Here is a 27372-nt window from a genome sequence, read left to right on the forward strand (position 1 = left end):
CAACCTAGAAACGACTTCTAGTACCCTAGCAACAGCCTAGCAACCACATTCACAGTTAAAACCTAGCAACCAACATTAACTTAGCAACCAGCATAGCAACCACCATAACTACTCTAGCAACAGTCAGTTGTCATCAACTTTGACTCCCGTCAACTGTTTCCTCTGCCCACAACTGTTTCAAAGTAAAACTCCTCACTACAATAATTCCATTTTAAATAATTTCACCATTTTAACTATTTAACTATAATTTAACCATTTTAACTATTTAACCAACTATTTAACTGTTCAGCCTTTCAAACTGTCAGTTGTCATCAACTATGACTCCCGCCAACTGTTTCCTCTGCCCACAACTTCAACTTCAAAAAAAGTCCTCAATACAATAATTTGCTATAAAAAACTATTTAAACTATTTAACTATTTAACTGTTCGGCCATTCCAACTGTAAGCTGTCATCAATTATGGCTCCCCGCCAGCTTTTTTCTCTATCAGACCTCCATCTTTTTACTTAGATTATATTTTAGACAATATTCAACAATATTTCATTCAGCAGCCATTTTTGCATTTTCATGCACTCGTAATTCCCTGGAATTACATTTTCTAGTTTGTATTTGGCCTGTTATGAAATCATGTAGAAAAATGTTAACAGATTGTGAAACTGGTTTTAGGCACTCTACTAGCGCGTCGTGCCTAACAACGCCCCTTAGCTATTGTAGAATCAGTGTAACCTACGGCCTCTCTGGGCTTATTGCTTAAATTAATTTGCGCTGTGAATGCTAAGATTATTTTGACAGGCCATAGGCTAATAAAATACGCTATTAGTCGGACGCAAAGCAGAATATTGAAAGAAGGGGGCACCAAGGCTACAGTGGCCTGTAAACCTCTGATCTTCAAAGGGGCATCACGGCCAACGCAAGGGGCAAAGACGGCCATGGGCGTCGTGGCCGCCGTGAAATTCCTACCCTGCATCTATGTATATTTTTGTGTAATTATTCCACATTTAGTGTAGTCATTCCATATCAAAACCCCTGAAGTACATGCAAGCATGAAACTTGAAAGTGTTACCTTTCCTTTGAGACCAAGATTATGCTTCTACACAAAGGGGTTCATTATCATAAGCTTTACCTGGTGCTAGGTCTCAGTTGTGTTTCTAAGTCATATCAAGTGACCTAGAGGGCTGAAATGTGGTCAGTTCAGAGATGCTTGTTAACCAGCAGAAAGGGAAAAAAACAATATTCTAGTCTCTGTAACTGTGTCAGTACATCACACAGTTCTTTTCTCCAACTAACTACAGTGTCTCAGCTCACTCCCAGGTTAAGCATTTGATTAATTAACCTGTTGAGGAGTACGGTCACAAATATGTGATTAGAATGTTTGCGAACCGAGAGTTCCACACTATGATGTGACAATTACTCTCAGAGATTTTCCCCATAGACTGTATTGAGAACACTGAAACTACGTTTGCATAGAATTCTAGAAGGAAACAGGAAAATAATTCACTCCTCAACAGGTTAAGTGGGAACAGTGGCCTCTGAAGCAGGTGCTGCGCAATTTCTGGCAAAAACTTGAAATTGGTATTGAGGATGAATTAACCCTCAAAGGAGTACGGTCACACCAGTGTGACGGGAATGTTGGGAAATGAACGTTCTAAAGAATATCTGGGTTCATTGAATTCAACGTAGAATTTTAGAACCTTCAATTGTTGCGGAAGTTAGAATGTTCAAAAACCTACACCTATTAACATTTTTCATGTGACGTATTCTAGGTTCTATAGCTTTGTTTACATCCAGCTGGTAGGCAAGGGACAAGTTGAACCCATTGAACATCGTTGTCTGCAGCTGCTTCTCAGTAGGCTACATCTTTGTATTTCAGCAATGTCAACATTTCAGGCATCAATAAAGGTGATGATGAAACGTTATCCCATTGTTCAATATTTGATAGCCTGTCACAGGAACGTTGTTTCACTAAAATCGCCCTGATTTGGTGCATTGATCTGTATCGATAACGTTATGGGAGAACCTGCATGTAGCCTAATGGTAGCCTAACTTTTTTTCTCTGTTCAAAACTCGGTTTACACAAAGACGATAGACTTTCTTAGAAGCTGTGAAATTTGACCAGAAAGGAACATGTCTTCCAAACAATATTTGATCATTTAACTTCACCTGAACAGCGACAGGTTTTGGTAGGCAGTAGACTCAGGGCTAGTCCACACATACGAAACCGATCTTTTTTTCCTCCGTCTTCCCTGAAACCGCATCAAGAATATTTGCGTCCAAACGGATCCATCTCAACACGTTACTTCATACCCTAGGCCTATAGGTGGCACTGTTTCTTTACAGAAATTGACCAAAGTTTGTGCTTTTCAAACAGACAGAATAGGCTATGACAAAATGGCTAGTGCAAGGAAACCAGAATTGTTTGTGTGGACTGATGGTGAACTTTCAACTGTAGTCAACTGTAAAACTAATAAACTTTATTTTACGGTTTGTGAAGGATGCAGTCCCGTCCTTTATTTGGCTAACGCAGGTAGGCCTACTAATCACCTTTACTTTCTTTGGTTGTAGGACAGTCCGTGATTCACATTAGTTTTGGCTATCACCGCAATTAGGCTACTAAACGCAAGGCTTACCCAAGTTCTAGGCTATTCTGTCGCCACATTTATAATATTGCTATAAAACCTTCATTAGTAACAGTCAATACGTTTGCTTGCATCAAATCAAATCGCGCATTTGCATTCAGTGTGCTACCATCGGCTTAACGTGAGTTCTAAGCGTCTTTGTATGCTTATATCTGATTTCACTCGAATGTGAATGCATGTATATATGTTGTAAGACATGTAAAATAAATGAATGACATTGGCACTACGCACAAATTATTGTAGCCTAAACTTACACTGCACTTTCCTAATAACTTAAGTTCTCGCGCGTCACTGACAGTAGCTAGAATGCATTAAAAAAAAAAAAAAAAACACCGGGAAAAAACAGTGTTCAGTCCACCAAGTCATAAGCTATCGGCGCTGCGCAGCACCAGTTGTGATATTTATCTCACGGAGTGTAATCGTAGGTAATGTCATGTATGAAAACTAGTATTGTTAGGCAATACTATAAGTGCAAGTCCAGGGCAGCTGAGGTGTGGCGATGACATCATCGATACAAGCAGGATGTGCGGTTTCGCTGTCTAAACGAATTCAAATGGGTTTACAGGATTCGTTTGGACGCTCGGCCAAGACGAAGCAAAACCTCTGCGTTTAACCTAAAAAGCGTCTCCGTGTGGACGGGCCCTCAGCAGACGTTAAAACGGTAGCCTACTGTTATAGCCAGCGTCAGTCAGCATCATGTAACATTATGTCGTTAAAGTCATGAATCCTGTAACATATTATATAGGCCTATAACAGTGATGGCTTATTCGAAGACGATCTGCATGGATATATAACCACCCAGAAAAACTCAGAATGTGAGTGATAAAGTTCATTAATTGTATGAAACGTTTTATTAGTTATCCGTTGCAGCATCTGTTGCGGCTGTTATGCTAGCTCAGCCTTTAAATATGTTGTTATTTTGGTCATGTGGACTTGATTAAACGGGTAAAGATCATTCATAAACTGCTTATTTCTTACATGACTGAAGCAGTAGCCTAGGTTCAACAGTGGTGTTTGAGGTTGCTGTGTTAAGTTGTTGTGTGTGATCGCTAAACAATTAGGATCAAATCAGTTTATTTTGACATAGGGGGGTTAGCCTATGTGACCTGTAACGTTAGCCTAGGCTATAGCACATAAGCCATTCTGTTTTCATTTATTAGAATTTGTTGTGATTATATAATCAAATGACACTCATGATGACTTGAAATAGAAAGACAGAAGATAGGTGATTGATGTCCACAAGCACGAATTTCACAAGACAAATTAGAACAAACTGTTCGGTAAAAACAATCTTGCCATGTTTAAAATGCTGCACTTTTTCCCTTCATAGCCTATCTCTGGCAATTCATTTTTGGATGACTGCATAGTTGTATTTTAGCTTACGTCTTCGTAGACAGTAGGCTACACCATTAGGCCATCTTGAGAATAAAAGACTTCACAGCTGCTAACGATCATCCTCCACAACCACGAGGATAGGTAGGCTAAACGGTCGTTCGTCGCCTTTTTGCTTCTTATTGTAAAACCAACTGTTAGGGCCTACACAAGTGGTCGGCATCCCAGTCAATATTTGATATTAAAATTTCAATTTTGAAGCTATTTGTAACTATGTGTAGCATATGCAACCCGACTGTTGTAGGCTTGCCTACCACTCTCTGCAGTGCCTTGCCTACCATTCTTGCCTCCCACTCTAGTTGTAAACAAACGGTCACATGACATTATGACGTAGGTGCAAAACCTTAATAAAGGTGTGGAGGCTGCCTACTCTTCAATGTTTGACTGACTTGTTAATCACAAACAAGTAACTAATTTAATCACAAACAAGCCAATCTAACTAAATGTTTTAGTGTAAATGTGTTGAGTTTGATATACTTTATCTTTCTCCCCACAGGCATGTATGTGACAGTGCAAGGACCGCAAGACAGCAGTGTCATCCAGGGATGGATTACTGCATGGGCCGCCCGGGCCCAAGGGGTCAGGGGGCCCTGAAGCCCAAGCCTTTGCATGGAATCATTGCCTCAATATCAACAAATCAGGATGTAGGCTAAGAATCTGATTGAATTTAGTAATGGCCATCCCCAAAATGCACCAGAATACAGGAAATCACATCAAACAAATTAAAAAAATTCTGGGGGAGGATGAACTTCATTGATTGATGAACTGCTAACAGAATTGCATTATTTGATTAGCTTAGCATCAGTACCACTATCAAAGCAAGTCATTCAAGATACCTTGGAGAACCACAATCTGTGGTACTGCTTTTAAATGGGGAAAGTATTGTAACGATTGATGCGACACGCAGCTGTCCAATCAAAGGTTTATTAGCGGAAGCAGGAATCACACATACACCAGTATACCATTACAAAGGAAACACAAGGAAAGTCAATAAAACAAGCATGATACACGAACAGGGTAGTCACATACAATACATGGGGTAAACACATAAGGTACAACCTAAAGAAAGACTACACAAGCTACACATGACAAGGTAAATGCAATTACACTCACTAAAATTGACATTACACAATCCAGCACACACATACATTGCATTCTGGGAGGCTAGCACTCAGTCCGGAAGGCACAGACGTTACAGTATTACAGGGAACATTTTGACATTGTTGATCCAGTTGAGTATACTGGAGTCCCAAACAACTAGGCTTAAGACCTTCCAGTATGTTCCCATATTGAAATCCTTACAGTGATTTACTCAGTTACTCAGATACAGTAGCCTAGAAATCTAGACGCACCCTAGCGGCAGCAAATTACATTAGTCTAGCAACTCTCCACTGGCTTGTGAGCTCGAAAAATTAAACTTCTATCAGGCCAATCAAATCGTGTAGAGTCGTTCGGCAGGCTTAACATAATGATTGATGGCAGAGTTGCAACGGTATGGCTTGAATTCCCTGCTACTTGAAAACAAATAAGATAATGTTGCTGTTGGCGAACAGTGTGACACGAGTTAAGCTTTTTTTGGCAAAAGTTTGAACTAGCCAACTAGCTCCACTGGTGGGAAGTGCATGGGACTCATGCGTAAGAGGGAATTTGAAAGATAACCGATTATCCCGCCCCTTGGACTGAGCACTGCAAATGGCGAGTGTTCAGACCCTACATTTTAATGTGGGTCTGGCTCGTCAGGCTACAGATACAGCAGTTACTCAAACAGAAGGATCTACACAGTATACAAGTTGTTGAGTCATGCAGACCCATATTTAGCCAATCAGGAGCAATGTGGGTCTTATGGAGATGGTCATCACTTTCTGTACAATGGTGTTCTGGTGATGAAATCAGAATCTCTTTGTGCCTCTATATAGATGATTTCGAAGTCTGCAACCCTTTGGGGACATCTTGCAAAAAGCATAAACTCTGTTCAGTAAACTGGGTTCTGGGAAATGTAGCCACCAGGTTCTCATTCCTCTCTCTCCTCAATTTATCTTGCATTGTTATGCAAAAGTGATGACGTTAAGACATTCGAATATCAGGAAATATTTAAACCTCTGTTGCGTGACCGTGTCACTTTAGAGCAGAAATCAGTGTTCATTGATCATCTAGGAACCTTTGTCAAAGGCACTGTCCAGTGTGTAGTGGCAGATAGTCTGGGCGCTCACAGATTGGCTGGTTTTGTGGAAACATTAGTGGAGAGTATGCCTGTTTTATACTGCCACACGCTCAGTGATTCAGTCAAAAGAAGTGAAAACCGGGGAGTATTTCAACTCAGAACTGAGGAGAACCACAATCCACATGTAGCAAGGGCATTTGAAAAAGGAGTACACTGTTTTGGTGTGAAAACTATGGACCCTTTCAAGAGAGTTCCATTATCAGCATCATAGTTGGCCCCACAAGACTTCCTTTTTAACATTCCATATGTTATCTTAATGCAGAGGAAGTAGATTGGGGCCCAAATAGAACGTTCAAGCATTGTTTTTGTTGTTATTGTTGAAAGGGTCTATATGTGTTTTAGCTGAGAGCCTGTCCCATTTTAAGGTAACTTCAGGCTTTCCCCCTAATCTTGCCCATGACCTCTTTGAAGGTATAGACCCTTTCAACAATAAAAACAAAAACAATGCTTGAACATTGTATTTGGGTCCCAATCTACTTCCTCTGCATTAAGATAACATATGGAATGTTAAAAAGGAAGTCTTGTGGGGCCTACTATGATGCTGATAATGGAACTCTCTTGAAAGGGTCTATAGTGCCCGTTGAGCTAGCTGGATGCTCTAGAGTTCTCAGAGCTAAGAAGTATTCCTCCTTTGATACTCTAAATCATATGATTCAGACTTTTCCATACAAGTGGGAAGATAAAACTAATCGTCCTCATGTGTTGCCACATACTTTTCAAAAGGGGAAAACAGTCGGTTTGAACGCACACGAGAATTGGTGTCTGTTGAGGCTGATACCACTAATGGATGAACCTGCCTGGCGACTTCTTCTAGTTTTAAAGGACATTGTTGATTCGGTAGTTTGTCCTGTCCATACTGATGAATCAATTACATACTTGGAATGTAAAATATCAGAGCACCGATATAGGTACCAAGAACTTTTCCCTGAAAGAACTTTGCTACAAAAACATCACTGTCTGGAACATTATCCAGATATGATCCGCCTTTTTGGTCCACTTGGACAATGAGATTCGAAGCCAAACATGCCTTTTTTAAAAACAAGTTGTTAGACACACAAACTGCTTTAAAACATAACCCTCTCTTTGGCTAGAAAAACATCTGCTTGTGATTGGCCATTACATGCATTCATCAAACCGTGAAAAACTCGAAGTGTCACGAGTCTCAATCCTTAGAGATGATGTTGCACTTAGTTTCACTCAGAAGCACCCTAAAGCTACTCTGGTTAATCTTGCGGAGAGTGTGTCTCTTGATGGCATTAATCACAGGAAGGGCATGGTGATAACACATGGGTCAGTTGGTGGCTTGCCAGAGTTTGTCGAAATCGTGCAAATGTGTGTTTTGAAAGGTGGCTATGGTATAGGGAACACTACTGGGCCTTTGAACTGGATCCATCTCCAACAAACGTTGCTCTGATCAAGTTAAGTGAACTGTCTGACCATTACCCCTTATGTGACTACAAAATTGGAGCACTTTGCTTGGTGACTTTGACTCAACACGATAAAATGGGCCAGAAATGACAAGTCCAGTGAGGTTTCGGATCATCCTTGGAGAAAACAACTCTGAAAAATTGATTCTGCCTTCTGGAATACCAGAGGCGGTAGATGATCTTAAACTTGAGATCATAAGACAATTTGCAGTTGCAGAGGACTTCAGATTGCAATACATGGATATTGAATTGAACAAGTTTCTTAATCTGACCTCAAGCGGATAAATTGGTTGGAACAACTACTGAAGTAGCTCTTTCAAGTGCACAAGAAGATTCTGCTCATCAAATGCTTAGAATTCTCCCTGAGTTTATGTCAGAACATTACGTCATTGGCTCCCAGCTGTCTCCTGTTTGTCGTGGAAAGAGAGGAGAAACAGGACGTAGGATCAGGGAGATCATGGCTGCCATTGACCAGGTAAGTGAGAAGTTGTTTTGTGCCTCCCACTTTGACAACCTCTGATCCAATTTTAGTTATTGTCCTCTAGATGTGATTAAACATGCATTGGCACATGTCCCGCCTCCCTCTACAGTATATCATGAACAGTACATGTGGTAAAGGATGTGGACCTTGAAGGTGCCCAGAGCCAGATGGAAAAGACCACCATTGGGATCTATGTAATCAGACACGAGGGTTCTACTGCCGCTGATCCACCAGAGGATGTGGGTATCATTGTTCAGGGTGTCGTGGTACTCAAGAACATTGAAGACCTGATCTACGTAAGACCTGATCTACGACAGTGTTTCTCAAAGTTTTTCAGACAAAGGACCACTTACTGTAACTAACCCTAGCTAAAAATATATATATATTTTATATTAGCCTACATAATAGGCCTACTCACTGAACCACCTTGCTTATTGTCTTTGCTTATTGTGTCAACTACTTCCCCCGCCCTCATTTTTCCTACTGTTCGGGGATCGAACTGACAACCCTTCAGTTATAAGCCCAAAGCCCTAACCAGTAGGCCACGGCAGCCCCCACAGACATTTTTAAATGCATGCTTATTGACGCCCCTCAAGTTGGGCCATTACATTGCCAGACCCTTAATCTTTCTAGATTATCAGGGTCTGGATTTTCCAGGCTAAAGGGCGTATGCTTATAGTGACCAAACAATTGTAAACAATCAACATGTTGGGCCAGCAGTAAAGCAAAAAGATATACACCAATTATGCGTGGACATATTTGTATTCATGTATTTTGGCAAGTAAATTCTAAACTGCTACAACAAAATTCCCTGATATTCCATGACTTTGCCCCAAGAATTATAAAATTCCCTGACTTTCCATGTCTGGAATAGACTTTCCAAAATTTCATGATATTCCAGAAATTCCATGCCCCGTGGGAACCCTGCCAATGACACTTTGAGCTGTTTTTTTTACTGTTCAAACTTGAGCAGGTATATTTACTTTCAGAAGCTACAAGAGTAGGCTCCAGCTGTGGCACAACTGGCTGGGGCACCTGCACCATACGCCGGCGACCTGGGTTCGATTCCTGCCCTGTGGTCCTTTCTGGATCCCACCCCTGCTCTCACTCCCATTCGCTTCCTGTCACTCTCCACTGTTCTATCATTAAAGGCATAAAACGCCCCAAAAATATATATTTTAAAAAAGTAATCTGTTTTAGAACTGATTTTATATTTTACAAAATAAATGTATTTGCCACAGAACTTCACAAAAACAAAACAAAAAATCAACTGCCATTGTAAGCCACAGAACTTCACAGAAACAAAAAAATCAACTGCCACTGTAAGTGCAGACATGAACATTCAGGAGGTACAATAGTTGTCTGTTCTGTTTCTATTTTTCCACACTGGTTACATTTATGAGGCTTCTCTCCAGTGTGTATTACCATATGGCGTTTAAGACTAGACATTATTGCATGGGTTCCCAAACTCCATCAATGTGGGCCTCCCCTCTGAAAACAGTGACACCTCCGTGGCCCCCCCCCCCCAACAATTATTTGAAAATTAATGATATTCACTTTAGTTAAGCCACTTAAATCGGTGCTATACTATGCTATGCAATGCAATGAGTTTTCATCATATTTTCGACGTTTAGCGTTTAGCTCGTGCAGCGATAAAATGTGACAAATATGTTAGCTATCGGAACGTCACATATTACCGCCATGTAGCCTATGTCCAACCTCTTACGTGTATCTGTCACTTATTCATTTCTATACAAACCAAGCTGTCGGATTCCTAAAGAAACGCAAGCACCCACACCATAAGTGTATCTAAATTAGCTATGTACCAAAAAATACATTTTACCGTGACTCGAAGAGCTTTAAACAGTGTTGTAAGGCTGCGTACAAATCCGCTTGGAGCTCAAGCTCCAAGCTGCAAGTTACCGTTCACTGGTAACTTGCAGCTTAGCTCGGCTGGCGCTGTTGCACTGTTGCTAAATTACGTTATGAAGTTTGGCACAATACATTCTTACTCAGGATAGGGATCAATAATACTTTCCACTATCCCAAAGATTTAGTATACATCTCTTCTATGATTTATTTCGATTTTATAATGTTGACAATTACATAATCATTGAAAAAAAAACATAGATAGTTCTAACATGAAATAAACGTTTTTCCTTCTTTTTTGAATCAACCTTCCGCGCCTCCCCTCAAATTATTAGTTTGGGAACCTCTGCATTATTGAATACGTTTTCCAACACTGGACACATTCATGAGGCTTCTCTCCAGTGTGAGTTAGCATGTCGGTTTTAAGCCTTGAAGGATGCAGAAAAAGTGTGAAAAAGCTTACCCACACTGGTTACATTTATGAGGTTTCTCTACCGTGTGTATCAGTAAATGGGGTTTAAGACCTGAACTTCGTGAAAAAGCTTTTCCACAGTGGACACATTTATAAGGCTTCTCTCCAGTGTGTATTAGCATGTGACTGTTAAGATTTGAAATTTTTGAAAAAGCTTTTCCACAGTGGACACATTTATAAGGCTTCTCTCCGGTGTGTATTAGCATGTGGCTTTTAAGAGTTGAAAATTGTGAAAAAGCTTTTCCACACTGTACACATATATGAGGTTTCTCTCCAGTGTGTGTTAGCATGTGGGTTTTAAGATTTGAAATAACTGAAAAAACTTTTCCACACTGAATACAGTTATGTGGCTTCTCTCCAGTATGGGTAAGGATGTGCAGTTTAAGACTGGTAATATGTCTAAAAGCTTTTTCACACCGAGCACATTTATGAGGTTTCTCTCCAGTATGGGTAAGGATGTGCAGTTTAAGACTGGTAATATGTCTAAAAGCTTTTTCACACCGAACACATTTATGAGGTTTCTCTCCAGTATGGGTAAGCATGTGCAGTTTAAGACTGGTAATATGTCTAAAAGCTTTTTCACACTGAGCACATTTATGAGGTTTCTCTCCGGTATGTGTAAGCATGTGGCGTTGAACATGTTGGGATGCTCTAAAAGTTTTTCCACACTGGGTACATTTATAAGGCTTCTCTCCCGTATGTATTCGCATGTGATTTTTAAGATTTGATAATTGTGAAAAAGCATTTCCACAGTGGACACATTTATGAGGCTTCTCTCCAGTTTGTGTAAGCATGTGCTGGTTAGCTTGTGAGGATGTTGTAAATGCTTTTTCACAATGAGAGTATTTATGTGACTTTTTGCGCAACTTCTTCTTTTCATTCACACTAACTGAGTGTGTTTGCTGGTGTTTCTCAAGTTCTCTCGGGGCTGTGAAACTCTTCTTGTAGACTATGCAGTGGTGCAGCCTTCCTTTGAGTTGCAGGTTGATTTCATCATTCTGTCCATGGATCTTCTGTTGCATTATAGGGTGTTCTGATACACCTGAAAGAGTTATCATAGAAACTTAAAATGACAAATAGACTAGCAATTCAATATTGATGAGAAAATATCTTCAATAGAATTTAAATGCAGAAGTATAACCAGTAGTTATAGGACAGATAGGACAGATATCTTTTTTAGATATTAGATAGTAGATATAGATATATATTTATATATTTTTATATCTATATTTTACATCATATGTTTTGCATTTTCCATGCACTGGTAATTCCTTGGAATTGCATTTCTAGTTTGACAGTTGTTTCTACTCCCCCAACAGATGTTTAGAGACAGTGTGGTATCTAGGTCTAATATCTATTGGAGCAACTAATTACGTAATGGTTTACATTTCAAATGACACATATGTTAAAAAGAAAAGATCAGTGGTTAAAACAGAGACTTTCTAATTAGGAGACACAGCACTCAAAAAACCCTTTATAGAAATGCATTGAGTTAATTTGTAACACCGCTGTCTACACATATCCCACCCCATACTCGGCAAAACGTTGACATGTGAATATATTGAGCCAATCATATGGTGTGTTGTGAAGACATTGTGGCAATCATGTGTTGTGAACTCGCCGCTGGAACAAGGTTGGTGTCATGAAATGCGCACGCGCATTTCTGCCGAATAGGATGTCCGATGAGTGCTCAAAAAGTGTTGCAATATGGCCGCCGAGTGGAGGGACTTGCCTAAAACTTGGTTATAACTTTTAACTTGGTTAAAACGACCCGAGTCTATTTATGGAAGCAAATGTAGTAGAAATTTTGGATCACTAATACAATCTTATGATCTAGAAGTGAATACTGATCTACATGTATTACATAGAGATGATCATCATTCCATTTTCATATATTATGTGAATTCTTTCTTTACATTCTATTCTATGTATCAACTTTGCTTTGTTTGTCATTTGCTCTTTCCATGTCATAACTTTCTAATGAAGGTCATGCAACACTATGTCAAGTTAGAATTATGAGGCTGTAATATTAGGAGTACCCTGTGAGAGAGCATGCTATGACAAGAAAATGCTGAAGGATGTATATATGTATTGTATTGACCTATTATTTTACTTCCTTGGAGTAGCCACATACATATTTCTGCATGTATGAGGAGAAAATACCATTGTATGTTGTGATTTGTATTACTACGATGAAGCTAACATAAGATGGGGCCTTGCCCTAGAGAACTTTGGGTATTGTTACGGGAACGTGCTGTTGCTGGGAACTTGCTCCCGGCGTTGTGAATAAACCTGCAGTGTTTTCTCACACCTAAGTGTGCGCCTGGAGGCACCTAACCCCTCACTGCTCCCCAACTGCCGCTGTAGCAGGCAGCTCACTGCTCCGGGTTAGTTTGTACTTCACCTCACTGTGTGTTTCACTAATTCACAGATTGGGATAAATGCAGAGACCAAATTTCCCTACAAATACTTACTTATACTTTTGGAGGCAGTCCGTGGTGTGATTGACTTTAGCCCATTAATTGTGTCACTAATTCACAGATTAGGATAAATGCAGAGACCAAATTTTCCTACGTATACTTACTTATATATGTACTTACTTATACTTTTGGAGGCAGTCCGTGGTGTGATTGACTTTAGCCCATTAATTGTGTCACTAATTCACAGATTGGGATAAATGCAGGCCAAATTTCCCTACAAATACTTACTTATACGTTTGGAGGCAGTCCGTGGTGTGATTGACTTTAGCCCATTAATTGTGTCACTAATTCACAGATTAGGATAAATGCAGAGACCAAATTTCCCTACGTATACTTACATATATATATACTTACTTATACTTTTGGAGGCAGTCCGTGGTGTGATTGACTTTAGCCCATTAATTGTGTCACTAATTCACAGATTAGGATAAATGCAGAGACCAAATTTCCCTACGTATACTTACTTATATATATACTTACTTATACTTTTGGAGGCAGTCCGTGGTGTGATTGACTTTAGCCCATTAATTCATCGCGTTAGTTGTTCCCCGCCCCCCCTCTTCACTAGGGAGGTGTGCAGCTATCCCCTGCCTCCTCCTCCTTCTAACCTCTGTGCGTGAGACCTTCTCAGCAGCAAGCACACGCTCCTGCACAGAATATAGGTCCACAGCCCCCACTCTCCACACACTAACATGATTGATTTGACGTGCAAATGAGCGATAAAAAACTGCAAATGAAAGCTAACAAATACTCCGACCCCCTGCGAGCGCTCATATTGTGGATATCAGGATCCGCCACCATAGTTATTTCTGAATCCTTTGCACTGCACTCTTATCTCATTGGCTGCCAGCCATTTTCAGTGCAGAGAGCCCCATGCTACCAAGCGTTTTACAGCATTTTGACTGATTTTTCAAGACCCACAGAACAGTGAGTTCTTTGTCTATGTAAGCACCAAAACTACCAAAAGAAAGAGTAGACTCTTCTTTCATCACCGTTTTCCATTCTTTAGTAATTGGCAGTAGAACATAGCTTGGTTTCACCAAAAACACCTGTTTTTCACCAAAAAAAAATGAGAAAATAAGCTTTTTGTGAAAATAAACTTTTTTTGCTTTAGTGACAACTCCAACATCTGAAAAGTGGTTTCCTTCCATAAAAACAACAAAAACAACATTGAGAAAGGTCTTTTGATAGCAAAATAATAATTTATTTACAAATATATAACCAATATATCCTGTGTATATTTGTGTGTGTGTGTGTGTGTGTATGTGTGTGTATATGTGTGGTGTGTGTGTATATGTGTGTGTGTGTGTATGTATATGTGTGTGTGTGTGTGTGTTACCACCACTACACAGAATAGTTCAGCTTAGTGTGGTAAGCTGTGAAACACTCTCCTGCGTGCAAGGGGACACCACAGGACTTGCAGCACATCTTGGTCTCGCTGCGGCGGCCCTTGCGTGCACAGACCCTGCACCTCCTCGACGGCCTCCCCTTCTTGCTGGTGGGCATCAGGCGCTCGAGTTTGTGTCTGCTTAGCTCTCCGTCTAGCCTGCTGTCCGGGTCAGTGTTGTACGGCGCTCTCGGAGTACGTCGTCCTTCCTCCAAGTCCCCACACCTCTCAACCCCCACACCCGCCCCTTCCTCCTCCTCCTCCTCCTCCTCCTCATGCGCCACCACGTGTCTCTTCACTGTCCAAGACTTCACGACCCTCCGAATGAACTCCAAAAGGGTTTTACACTCCCCTGGGTTTCTGGCTTGGTAGAGGACGTAGGCGTTAAACATGCACAGTTGGAAGAGATAGGCTACGAACTTATTGGCCCAGTTCAGCGACCGTCGGACGAAGGGATAGTATGCGATATTTTGGTCCAGCTTGTCCACCCCGTTCATGGAGGAGTTATACGCAACGATACACTCTGGTTTGTACTGAGAAACTTTGCGTCCCCTCTGCCACACGTTGACCTTCTGCATCCTGTCTTGGTGGCACGTAGTCACCATCTTCACCAACCGTTTATCCTGCCACGCCACCACCATCACCCTCTCGTTGTGCCGCACAACTTTTTCCCTCATCCGCAAGTCAGTCTTTGTCAGCTCGCCGATGAGCTGAGGCTCCCCTCTGTCTTTCCTCAGTGTTCCACAGACGTTGGTTTGCGCTCCCAGCAAACGTTCACACAGTGCTACAGAATTGTAGAAATGATCCATAAACAATGTATAACCATGACCTGGGAGACGATCAAGGAGAGAGAACACGATCTCTGACACAGTGCTATCTTCCCCGATGTAAGGACGCATATTGAAGCAGTACCCTGTGGCAGAGTCACACAGTATGTAGGACTTGATTCCATATTTCACCTTTTGAGGGTTGTACACCTTGAAAGATAGGCGCCCCCGCCACTGCATCATACCCTCATCAATGCAAATGTTTTGCCCTGATTGATACATCTCCTTGAACTTTTCCACAATGTAATCTAACACTGGGCGGACTTTGTACATTTTGTCAGTCTCATCCTGTAATGCGTTATTGTTGTAATGAAGGAAACTCCATATAATCTGAAATCTGTTCCTTGACATGGTCTTGCTGAAATGGGGTGTGGCATCTACCTCATCCACACTCCAGTACAGTTCAAGGCTTGGCTTTTTGATATAACCGGTGAGAAAACTGAGTCCAAAGAAAGTTTTCAGTTCTGGGACTGACACTGGTTTCCATGCGTTAACTCGGCTATACGGGAGATTGCCAGGGCGTCGTGCTTCAAAATACTGACTTGCATACAGGTTGGTCTGATCCACAATGTGCCTGAGCAGCTCGTCAGTCAGGAAGAGCTCCAGGAAGTCAGCTGGCAGGTCGCTATCCAGCTCCGCAGCAGCCTTGCGGGGTCCAGGGGTGGCGGTGAAGGGGAAATTGTTTGGTTGCCAGCCGGCTTGATGCCAGTCATCCCCGCTTGATGCACGACCTGCAAATTATAGAAATATATAAAGCTAACAGTGGGAGTGGCATTAAAGCTGCAGTTGGCAAGTCTGACAGATTGAGGGGACTCAGCCAAAATGTCGAATGTTTACACTCATGCCCCTCCCCCAATACCACTGAGCACCCTCTCATCGATTTTTTTGCTCGTCAGAGCGCACCAGACTGCACCAGACTGTGATTGACAGTCAGATCTCACACAGCCCTGCTCTGATTGGACCAGAAGAACCGGGAGCTGTGGATTTTTACAAAACAAATAACAGGCTCTAGGTGGAGGTAGAAGTGGAGGTTTTTTTCTAAAACCGGCTGATTTATGTTGCTCTGTCAGAGCATAGTGTTGGTTTTATATACTCTTTTGATCCCATGAAGGAAATTTAGTCTCTGCATTTATCCCAATCTGTGAATTAGTGAAACACACTCAGCACACAGTGAACACAGAGTGAGGTGAAGCACACACTAATCCCGGCGCAGTGAGCTGCCTGCTACAACAGCGGTTCAGTGAATATGATCAAAAAAATCTTGCCTACTGCAGCGTTAATGTGACATGGACTGAAGGAGGAGAGAAGGGGAAAAGTTAGCTCTTACCTCCCTCGTGTGTTTCTGGAGCCACGTATGGGGATGAGGCTCTGCTGTACTCAGCTGATCCAGACGGCAACCACTCATCTGAAGAATCCGGGTCAGGTTCGCTGAATTCGTTATCGGAGTCGGAGCTGTCTGCGGAGCACCGCGTGCTACTTGCTCCGCTTGGCCCGGGCGCCTCTCCCAGGTCTCGGCCGTTTGCAACACTACTGTGACGGCGACACATAGGCTCTGTACGAAATGGGACAAATTGTTGCCTTTTAAGATATTTAAATTGAATTTAATTCTTGAATTTCCCCTTGGGGATCAATAAAGTATCTATCTATCTATCTATCTATCTATCTATCTATCTATCCAGCTGGGGAGCGAGGCAGCAAGTGAGGTTCAAAACCAAGAACAATTTTTGCTGCCTTCTAAGATATCTTAGATTTCCTGAACAACAGTCGTTTTTGAAGGCAGCATAGATGCTCCCTTCATGCTCCCTGCTACTACCCATAATCCTTTGCGGCAACGTCTGAAACAGCTGTGAAGAGTAAACAAAGATGGATTTTTTAAAAGATGCATTAAATCCAAAAGTCATGTCTAGTGAGACAGCACTCTATCTAGGGAGGGGGGCAGCAGGCAACAGTCTTCCGTTTCGAACAGAGCCATACTCTGCTCTAGTGTTAGCGGCCTACAGTTCATGAACTTTTTCTTAGGCCTATGTCTCACCGCACCACATAGCTTGAATTATTGGCAGATTAAGTATAAGTATATATACTCTTTTGATCCTGTGAGGGAAATTTGGTCTCGGCATTTATCCCAACCCGTGAATAGATAGATTGATACTAGATAGATATATACTTTATTATCCCCTTAGGGAAATTGGGGGCCAAGCAGCGAAGCAGCGAAGGCACCCATTGTGTTTCTACCTTTTCTTATTACGCTTCCGCCAATGGAAGTCAATGGCAGCCCATAGAACCGTCTGGTGAAAAGTTGTGAAATTTGGGACAGTCCCATGATTAATGTCACCAAGTTTCATGATGGCACCTCAAGCACTCTAGCGCCACCAACAGGCCAAAATTGGACGTGCGTTCACACACGTAACTTTTGACCCGTATGGCCGAAAATGAAGTATCGTTGGAATCCTTGGACCAAGCCGAGTTCAACGCACCCTATGACGTCATTTTCCGCCATGATGGATTTTCCTCCATTTTGGATTTCATCAAAAACACTTAAAATGTATCAGGGGTCACATACTTTCTCTGATTCCCACCAAATTTTACACAGATCATCTTCAGACCAAGCCTCACAAAAGTTATCACTTTTCGTCTTAGGAAGTATTACCGTTCGCCCGTAACAGCCAATCAAAATTTGCGGCGAAGCCACCAAACAGGAAGTGAGCTCATATCTCAGCAACCCTTGCATGTATCAAAACCAAACTTGGTACATTGACTCATGACCTCATCAGGAGGACCCTCAAGAAATTTGGTGACCTTTGACCTCTAGGGGGCGCTGTAATTTACAAACATGCCTTTTGGCCTGTAGCTGCTGCTGTGCTTAGAATTAAATTGTACTAGTGGTGTCTGGTAATACTGTGAAAGGTCCTTAGGTCAACTGAGGGCAACTTGTCACATCAATATATTTATTCGGCCGCCATATTTGATTTGATCAAAAACACCAACAATTTCGCACAGATCACAAATTTCATCTGATCTTCACCAAAATTGGCCCAGACCATCTTCAGACCATGCCTTGTCACTTCATTTATTTCTGTAACAATTGATAGAAGTGTTCGCCCGTCACATCCAATCGAAATTTGTGGCCGCCAAACAGGAAGTGAGCTCATATCTCAGCAATCGTTGCATGTATCAAAACCAAACTTAGTACATGGACTCATGACTCCATCAGGTGAATGCCGAAGAAATTTTGTGACCTTTGACCTCTAGGGTCACTGCAATTAGCAAAAATGCATTTTGCCTTGTAACTTTTGACGTGCTAGACGTGAAACTTGCTTTGACAGCTTATGGCCATACGTCTGATTGCAGCATTGAGCTAACAGCATTTCGTTGCCATGGTTACTCCGGCCTATCTGCTTGGCCCCCTCATTGCTGCTTGCAGCTATATTTAAATAAGTGATTGAATAAATAGATTTAAAAAAAAAAAAAAAAACTCTTGCTGAACCTGATGGCGCTTATTTGCGGTGTTTGTTAGGAGTGTTATTGATATGGGGATAAAGGAGTTTCTGAATCTATTCAGTCTACAGTGGGGGACTCTGAAACGCCTGCCTGATGGCAGCACCTCATATTGTGCATGCAGGACATGAGAGGGATCAGAAAGAATTCTGTCTGCTTGCTTTAACACACATTGATCGAAAATAAACTGAGGGTTGTTATACTGTTTCAGACCAATGACTTTCATGGCTGTGTGGACTAGATAGTTTAGCTTTGATTTTAATGCAACAGAAAGGTTCCCAAACCAAGTGGTTATGCCATATCTAATAATACTTTCCAAAACTGCCTGATAGAACAATATCATAATTTTTTGGTCAACTCCATACAAACGCAACCGCCGCAGGAAGTGGACTCTTTGATGCAGGCGGGAACATAACAAGTCAACGTGAGTGTTCCATGTTAGGGAGCTATCTATATAAACACCAAGATATTTGTATGATTGTACCTGTTTGATTGGTTGCTGGTGTATAGTTACTGGGTTGTGATTGCCGACTGACTTTGGGTCAAAAATGATTTCCTCAGTCTTTTTAACATTTAAAATAAGGTGGTTGGAATCACACCAATCAACAAACTGCCTTACTTCTGAATGATAGATGTCCAGGTTGTTGAGTCGTCTGAGTATTTAAAGATAATAGTTCCCCGGGTGCTTAGATGAACACTCATTAGTGTACAGAGTAAAAAGGACTGGTGAACTCACACATCCTTGTGGTGCCCCAGTACTAATAACTTTAATTTGGGATAGACTGGAGTTTACCCTGACCTGCTGTGTCCTGCTAGTCAGGAAAGAATGAAACCACCGTATAAGTGATGGATTAACGTCCAACGCTTTCAATTTCTGGATTAATAGGTAGGGCTGGAGAGTATTGAAAGCGGAACTGAAATCAATAAAAAGTAATCGGGCATAGGATGACTTGTCTTCAAGGTGTTTTAAAACAAGATGCATGATGGAGGAAATAGGCGTTTGATCCATAGTGTTGTGGATCAATCCACAATCTATGTGTCACGCTATCAATGGGAGGTAGGGAGTCCAGCTCCTTGTTACACATCTCAAATCTTAAATAAAAATGATATAAATCATTGGCCACTTTGGAGTCATCAAGTGATATAAAGTGCTTTTTAGAAGGGTTCATGTTTGTAATAGCCTTCATAGAATCCCAGACTCTCTTAGTGTCTGAAGTATTAAAATTGAGTTCTAAAAGTTCTTTCTGTTTACTCCTAGCTACATGCAGTTACTGGTTAAGTTCTTTCTGTGCTAGTCTAAGTGCATGCCTTATCATGAGTTTTAAAAGCAATTTTCTTTCTGTTGATACAGTCTTTAATTAATGTAAGGTTTGTTATTCGGGTATATGACAACATCCTTTTTGGTGACAACATTTTCGGTACAGAAATTAATATAATCTGTTATTGCCTCTGTTGCAGAGTCAAGGTCCTGGCTGTGAAATATGCTCCAGTCTATACTGAGAAAACAGACTTTTAGAGTCTCAATACTGTCGTTAGACCACACAGACACTCGTTTTGTCTTTGGTTTGGAGCTTTTTAAAACAGTTTTGTAAGAAGACAGTAAATGAACAGTATTGTGGTCCGAGTTGGCTATGGGAGGCTTCAGAGTGGCAGTGTAGGCATTTTTCACATTACCATAGCATTTATCTAGTATGCTCTTATCGCGTGTAGCACATTTCACATATTGTTCATAGCCCGGTAATAGTGGTTCCAATTTACAGTGATTAAAATCACCCAGAATAAAGACCGGCGCAACCGGTGTACGTTGCAGCTGATCGTGTATACATTAGTGAAACACACTCAGCACACAGTGAGGTGAAGCAAACACTAATCCTGGCGCAGTAAGGGGTTAGGTGCCTTGCTCAGGGGCACTTCAGCCGTTCCTACTGGTCGGAGTTCGAACCGGCAACCGTCCGGTTACAAGTCCGAAGCGCTAACAAGTAGGCCACGGCTGCCCCAATTACAGATTACAGCAGGCTGTGTGTATACCGCCACCTACTGTACAGGAGTGTGTAAAGGGACTCGCTATAGGGCTTCAGCAGCTTCCGTCTTCTCCTGTCTATGGTCTTTACTCATCTCCCATCCAGAGTGGCACTGCTGCCACCTAGCGGGTCAGTTCACTAGTACGTTCTCTGTTTACAAGCCTGATTTTTAGTGACAAGCTCCTCCAGATTGTTCCTTAGCCCGCCCCGTTGAAAAACGTAATTGACGTCTATAGACGTCATTGGCAGTCAACAGTTGTATTTAAATTGACGTCTATAGACGTCATTGGGAGCCAATGAGTTAATAAAGTAATTAATTAATTACTCCTGTCAAAGTACAGATACAGATACAGTACAGATAGCTCAGGGTTCCCACTCTAAATCACATGTAAAATTCCATGACTTTTTCCTGACAAAAAAAACCTGAAGTATAGTAGAAGTATATATACTCTTTTGATCCCGTGAGGGAAATTTGGTCTCTGCATTTATCCCAATCCATGAATTACGGCTGCCATGACTTACTATATAATGAATGGTGCAATATACCAACCAATGATTTCTGAGCAGGCGCGTAGCGTTCAAGAATCTTTTACTTTTTTTTAGAGCGGGAGATGAATGAATGGGCATAAAATAAACAAAGTTGGGCAACTCAAGCAAGCAGTAAAGCTAATAACCATATATACACCAATTTGGCGTGGAAATATATTTGTATTAATCCCTGATATTCCATGACTTTGCCCCAAAATTATAAAAATTCCCTGACTTTCCATGTCTAGAATAGACTTTCCAAAATTCCATGATATTCCAGAAATTCCTTGAACTGTGGGAACCCTGTAGACCAGGGGTCTCCAACCTTTTTGGGAATGAGGGCTACCTGAAGACCCGAAATCATATGGAGGGCTACTCATTTGAAACAAACATACAGTCACCCCTTTTTTGCGAGGGTAGTCCTCCTAAATAATAGGCCTATGAGATTTGTACTTTTAAATGATCAATATTGTGTAGGCCTATGCAACACTACCAACATTTTTGTTCAGTTTGTTCATTCAAAGTTTGCATGGGGAATCTAATCTATTTTTTTTTTAACAAAAAAAAAAACAATCGTTTTGTGCAATTAATAATTTGGGTTAAAATTTGTACCCAATTTATACCCACCCACCATTGCTGCAGAATGCTGTTATGCTGTTTGATAGTTTATCTACAGAATGCTGTTATGCTGCAGAATGCTGTTATGCTGTTTGATAGTTTATCCACAGAATGCTGTTATGCTGTTTGATAGTTTATCTACAGAATGGATAAACATGCCGCAGGAGTTAACCTACAACAACAAATAGGCTACCTTTCTATGCATTCCAACAAACATGTTGATGTAATCAAAGCCATAGCCTACTCAATATGGTGAATACACATTTATTTACCTTCACGTGTCTTGCTGTTTATGTTGCAAAACACAACGCTGATATGGAATAAGTGTAAGTTTGAAATGCCATCAGTCAAAAAACAATGCAACTGATCTCAACTAAGTATAAGTATATACTCTTATGATCCCGTGACGGAAATTTGGTCTCTGCATTTATCCCAATCCGTGAATTAGTGAAACACACTTAGCACACAGTGAACACACAGTGAGGTGAAGCACACACTAATCCCAGCACAGTGAGCTGCCTGCAACAACAGCGGCGCTCAAGGAGCAGTGAGGGGTTAGGTGCCTTGCTCAAGGGCACTTCAGCCGTGCCTACTGGTCGGGGTTCGAACTGGCAACCCTCCGGTTACAAGTCCGAAGCGCTAACCACTGATGTTGTCCATAATGGAATGGGTTACATTATAGGTTTAAATTGAGTTATTGTCACTTTAAGATTGTCTTGGTAGTGTGTAGGTCTAATTGAGTGCCTGTTACTTTAAGACTTTCGTGAGGGAGGAATCTGTGAAGTTTTTAAAAGGCTGCTGATATGTGTGGATGCAATGTTTTGGATGTAGTTAGTTAAAATAAAGGTGTGTAATTCTTCTCCTTGGGATAAGCACTTTGGAGTCTTGGAAAACACTTTTTCATTTAGATCAGGATTTTGCAAACATGCAGTGCCCTGCACGAGTAACCTAGTCGTAATTGACAAGCAGCTGTAAAAGCATGCTGCTAAGCTCGACATCCAAACAGTATTCTAACCATAGACAGTAAAGATTCTAACCTTAGCTTAGAGATATGGCTTGATTGCATAACTTAACTTAGTTTAGTCTTCCCAATTTACTATGTTGTGATAAGACCTTAGCAGAGTTAACTTGAATGCAGCAGTTTTGAAACATTTTGCGCAGCATGGTCACAATTTAATAGCAATTTAGCCCGTCGTCTTCTATGCTTCTACACTGTACGTGCCAACAACAATCCTTCAACAATTGTTTTATTAAATGTGCATGCAGAGGAGGGGTGGCGGGTTCGTTACGAAAGAGCGGGGCGAGGCAAGGAAAGGCTGTGTGCGTAAAAAGCGCAGCTCAATGAAAGGATTTTATCTCATTTAAATAGTACATAGAACAGTATTGTTTTGCGGTTAGTTGTGATTCCGTGGTGCCCCGCCACAGATTAGTCAATGTATGGGGAACACTGAGAGTACACCTTATTCTTTATTGTTAAGTCTCATAAAGTTTTTACTTGATTATGGATTTGTGTTTGAAAGGGGGATCTGAAAAGACTTACTTTTCAGCAGATAATCGTGCTCATCCTCTTCTATCTTCACTTCAATCTTCACTGTTGTCTGTAGTGATTCATAGTTAGAGTCTGTGACGTCTGTTTCAGTTTTACAGTGAAGCTCTGCAAAGGGCTTTTCTTCTTCTACATCTGGACATGCAACCATATGACCATATTCCTCCTCTTTCATGTCTTCTTCTTTCACCAGCAGTCCCAGATCGCCCCAGAGTGCTTCCGTCACGTTACAGCCAGAGCTCAACGGTGGTGCGAGATCCATGTTCCTAACGGACCAAAGATGCCAAGATCCGAAACAGCCTGTAATCAGAGCTGCACAAAACAACAGAATGTTTTTAAAATGATTTTCTCATGTTCTAGAAAATTATATAAAGCATTCAGAAAAAGAGTAGGCTACTTTACATGACCCTTGTTGGGGTTGTTACAGTTATTTTGGGGTCTGATTTCACGCACCCGACTCAACATGACAAAGTAAAGCAAAGGGGTGGTTCAGGATTTAGGACATAGGACCTCATTTCCAGGTTAGCAAGTGTGATATTTATAAGTGGAGACCGTTTTTAAAATGTTTCCTCTAGTCCCTCTAGTTGCAGAGTTCTTAAGTCATCAGTATGTGTTATATCCCGAGAAAAGTGGATTTTGAGGGGTAGGCCTACAGCTCCATAGACCTCCATTTCCATTAGAACCAACCAGCTCAGAAACCGGAAGTTTTCCAAGAGTGGAAGTTCTCCCCTTATTAGACATTCTCTGGTCACGTGGCTGTTATCCCTTACTTGTCAGAGTTATTACATTCAAAAACATACCTTCATATTACATCACAATTTATAAAGGAACGAAGTTTTAAAAGAAAAACACAATACATCAGAGGAATTACACGAAAAATTAGTAAGAAAAAACAAGAGTTCTACTGCAATTTCCTGTTAAATTAAATATTTCATGGCGCTATTTCACTTTGGAGGCAAAAAAGGCCCGAAATGCAATGAAATGCCTCCATCTAGTGGCCTGAAATATGCGACCGTTGAATAATCTTACAGTACTTCCTTGTCAATTATTCGTGTAATCCAGTGTTTCCTCTATGTTGATTTGGTAGTGGCGGCCCCCCACGGTTTAATTTTCTTCCCCCACGGTATCAGAAATGGGGCAGATGTACAATAGTCGCAGTTGCCTTTCAAAATTCATTCCTTTCGTTCCTTTATCAATTGTGGAGTATCATTAAGGTACGTTTTGGAATGTAATTACTGACATTCGATATTAAACGAGCACACATTTAGGCAATGGGCACAGTCTTAGTGGCTGACACATAAAATGTCTCCTTACTGCTTCAGCCAAATTCTGTTATTCCTTCCTCTATATGCTGTACCAAAATGTAGTTTATTATCAACGTGAAATGGTTGTTGGTTGGTATAAGTCAGTGGCGTTGGTTTAAGCACATAATTGACGTTTTGTTTACATGTGTTGAATGGAAATCAATGGGAGCCGGAAATTGGTAGGCCTAGCCTAAATAGCGGTGGCCAAAGATGATTTCTCCAGATAGCGAGACGGCGGTATGAAATAGCCTACCCCTAGTAAGGTCTGCGTGCTGAACAAGGTAGTTACACGGACCACATGCATCCGGATTGGAGCAAGAGTAGAGTCTTTTTTAACTTGACAAACTTGACTAGGGTTCAAATCAACCAAAATCGGCACGTGACTCCTCACTCTCAATAGCCTTCGAGTAGTTTTAACCCTAACGTTAACTTGGGCTACAGTGTGCAATCAAGAAGTCGATAGTGTTATAGTGTTTCTGTTGTTATGTCAAACCTAACGTAACAGAGAGTTACCTCAGTCAAATTCGCTGCTCCTCACTGGCCCTTTGTTTAGATTTGATAAGACAAGAAACAAGTATTTTGTCAACATGTTGACGAGACTCCCATACCTGCGTGGATCCTGGGACTGTATGAAAATTCCAATATGGCCGTCATTCAGAATATTGTCAAAATAAGAGTCGGAATTTAATTCAATGTATTAAACATTATTTCTTTACAAAGTGTACTTTACATATGGCAACACATACACGTTTTCAAATGAGATTTCTGCATTATACATTTAAAAGGTAATTACTAACATCAAATCAAAGAACCTGCTTGTAGGCTATTAGGTTCTGTTACTGGGTCAATGACGTGACGCTCATTTGTTTGTGTAGGCTACATATGGGTTAGATACATTTAAAATAGTTAACATTTAAAAATAATTCGACAAATTATTTTCAAACATCATTCTTATCAAACCCTGATCTTAAAATTTTGCATTTATTTAATTTTGAAAGAGTATTAACTGAATTTGGGTAAAATTGTCAACACGGTGTAACCACAACAACTTTTTTTTTTTTTTTAAGTATATTTTTTGGGGCTTTTTGCCTTTATTCCAACAGGACAGTGAAGATAGACAGGAAGTGAGTGGGAGAGAGAGATGGGGTGGGATCGGGACATGACTGCAGGTCGGAGTCGAACCTGGATTCCCGTGGGCACTTGGACCCGTTCATGGTACGGGCATTGTAGCCTGTTGCGCCACATCGCCCCCTAACCACCACAACTTGAACCAAATAATTACACTTGCTGAAAAAAAAGTGAAATTCTCTCCAAAATCCGTTCTAAAATAATTTGGCATGATCTTCAACAAGAACTTTTCTATATTTAATACAAGTAATGAAACCCCATTGTTCTGAATGTTTTAATTAATATGGGGAATCCTGTCTATCACGTCAACCACTTGAAATGTCAAGTGGTGTAACCACCATTTAAGGAGCAATTTGGTATGTATTATGTCAGAGGATCATGTGACAGGAAATTATGTCATAGAGAAGGACATCCATTGCCATGGTAATGTACTTAAATGAGAAACCCACCCAAAACCCACCTGTAAGCTTCAGAATCTCAAAATCAGCTTGATGTCGATATTGATCGGACCATCATGACGGTGTGATTTGGTGTGTCATTTTTATGTGCATCTTTTTTATTTATTTTTTAATCATCTTTCACATTTCTATTTACCTTTAACAAAAGGTCCGCAAGTGATCCTTGCAACATTGCTCCTCCCACATCTGATCAGAGGACCCCAACGCACTTTATGATCAACGAAAAGGTAGGTTTATTGTCAGTTAGTCAATATGCTGCCTGGATACTTCTCAGCACTTTTTAAAAAAAATGTTTTGCTTGCCAGGATCCAGAGGTACCAACACCAGTCCTGGTGATCACAGGAAACCCCTTCTTGGATGCCAGTTTCGGTATAAAGCTTGACTATACAGACATCCTTACTCAAAATGTTGATGACGTCACCCAGGCATTGGCAACGTCAATTTATTTTGTTTTTAACATTGAATGCCACAAAAAAGTGAAGAACACTCTTAGTTTTGTTGAAGTACTTAATGTCAAACACCCCAGAGGGCAAGATCTCCCCAGCGGTCATCAAAATGGCCAACTATTTATTTTCTTAAGGAACTGCTTAAGCAAATATTTATGTAAATTCTGCCCTAAAGGCATTAAATAACATATGTGTGTATTTCTGTTTATTTCTATTTTTGTTCAACTTGTTTATGTAACAATTATAAAATAAAATCTTGTAATTATCTTGTAAATCTCTAATGTTCTATTTTGTATGATCAATAGCATGAATATTAACATGAATAAATGTTGATATAATAATAACAATATTAATAACCTAATAATACTATTCTGATAATAATAATAGCCTACTAATTAAAAGGAACCCTAAACCTATTAAGGGGTTCCTTAAAGAACCTTGCTGAGAAGTTCCCCAAGGAACATCTCTGAGCTGAAAAGGTTCCTCCACAGTGGAAATGGCGAGAAAAGGTTCATCGAGGCTCCTCCTCGATTGACAGCCCTATTTTTTTTTTTCATTTGATTGGTTCAACTGCCACCTGCCCCAATATAATAACCGTATTGGCTGAATATAAGATAGGTTTTTTTTTTCTCAAAAT

The 27372-nt window shown here is 40.8% G+C and overlaps 1 protein-coding gene and 1 long non-coding RNA gene across 4 annotated transcripts; one reads left to right on the forward strand and one right to left on the reverse strand.

Moving 5' to 3' along the window:
- Positions 1–14213: 14213 nt before the first annotated feature.
- Positions 14214–25599, reverse strand: LOC121718858 (piggyBac transposable element-derived protein 4-like). Of its 2 annotated transcripts, none has more exons than XM_042104207.1 (5): positions 25312–25599; positions 23394–23711; positions 16519–16743; positions 14671–15922; positions 14214–14577 (listed from the first exon to the last, which is right to left on the reverse strand). In XM_042104207.1, the coding sequence occupies exons 1-5, from the start codon at positions 25355–25357 to the stop codon at positions 14322–14324; spliced, it is 2097 nt and encodes a 698-aa protein (XP_041960141.1). In that variant the 5' UTR covers positions 25358–25599; the 3' UTR covers positions 14214–14321. The 2 variants fall into 2 exon arrangements, with proteins under 2 accessions (XP_041960141.1, XP_041960142.1); XM_042104208.1 differs by having other exon boundaries at positions 25217–25326.
- LOC121719084 lies at positions 24292–26867 on the forward strand. 2 transcript variants are annotated; one of them, XR_006034146.1, is made up of 3 exons: positions 24292–24613; positions 26438–26516; positions 26595–26867. It is a non-coding gene; the product is annotated as an uncharacterized LOC121719084 (long non-coding RNA). The 2 variants fall into 2 exon arrangements; XR_006034147.1 differs by lacking the exon at positions 24292–24613 and adding an exon at positions 25812–25918.
- Positions 26868–27372: the final 505 nt, after the last annotated feature.

Source organism: Alosa sapidissima, chromosome 9 (genome assembly GCF_018492685.1).
Source record: "Alosa sapidissima isolate fAloSap1 chromosome 9, fAloSap1.pri, whole genome shotgun sequence".
In the NCBI taxonomy this organism is placed as follows: Eukaryota; Metazoa; Chordata; class Actinopteri; order Clupeiformes; family Clupeidae; genus Alosa; species Alosa sapidissima.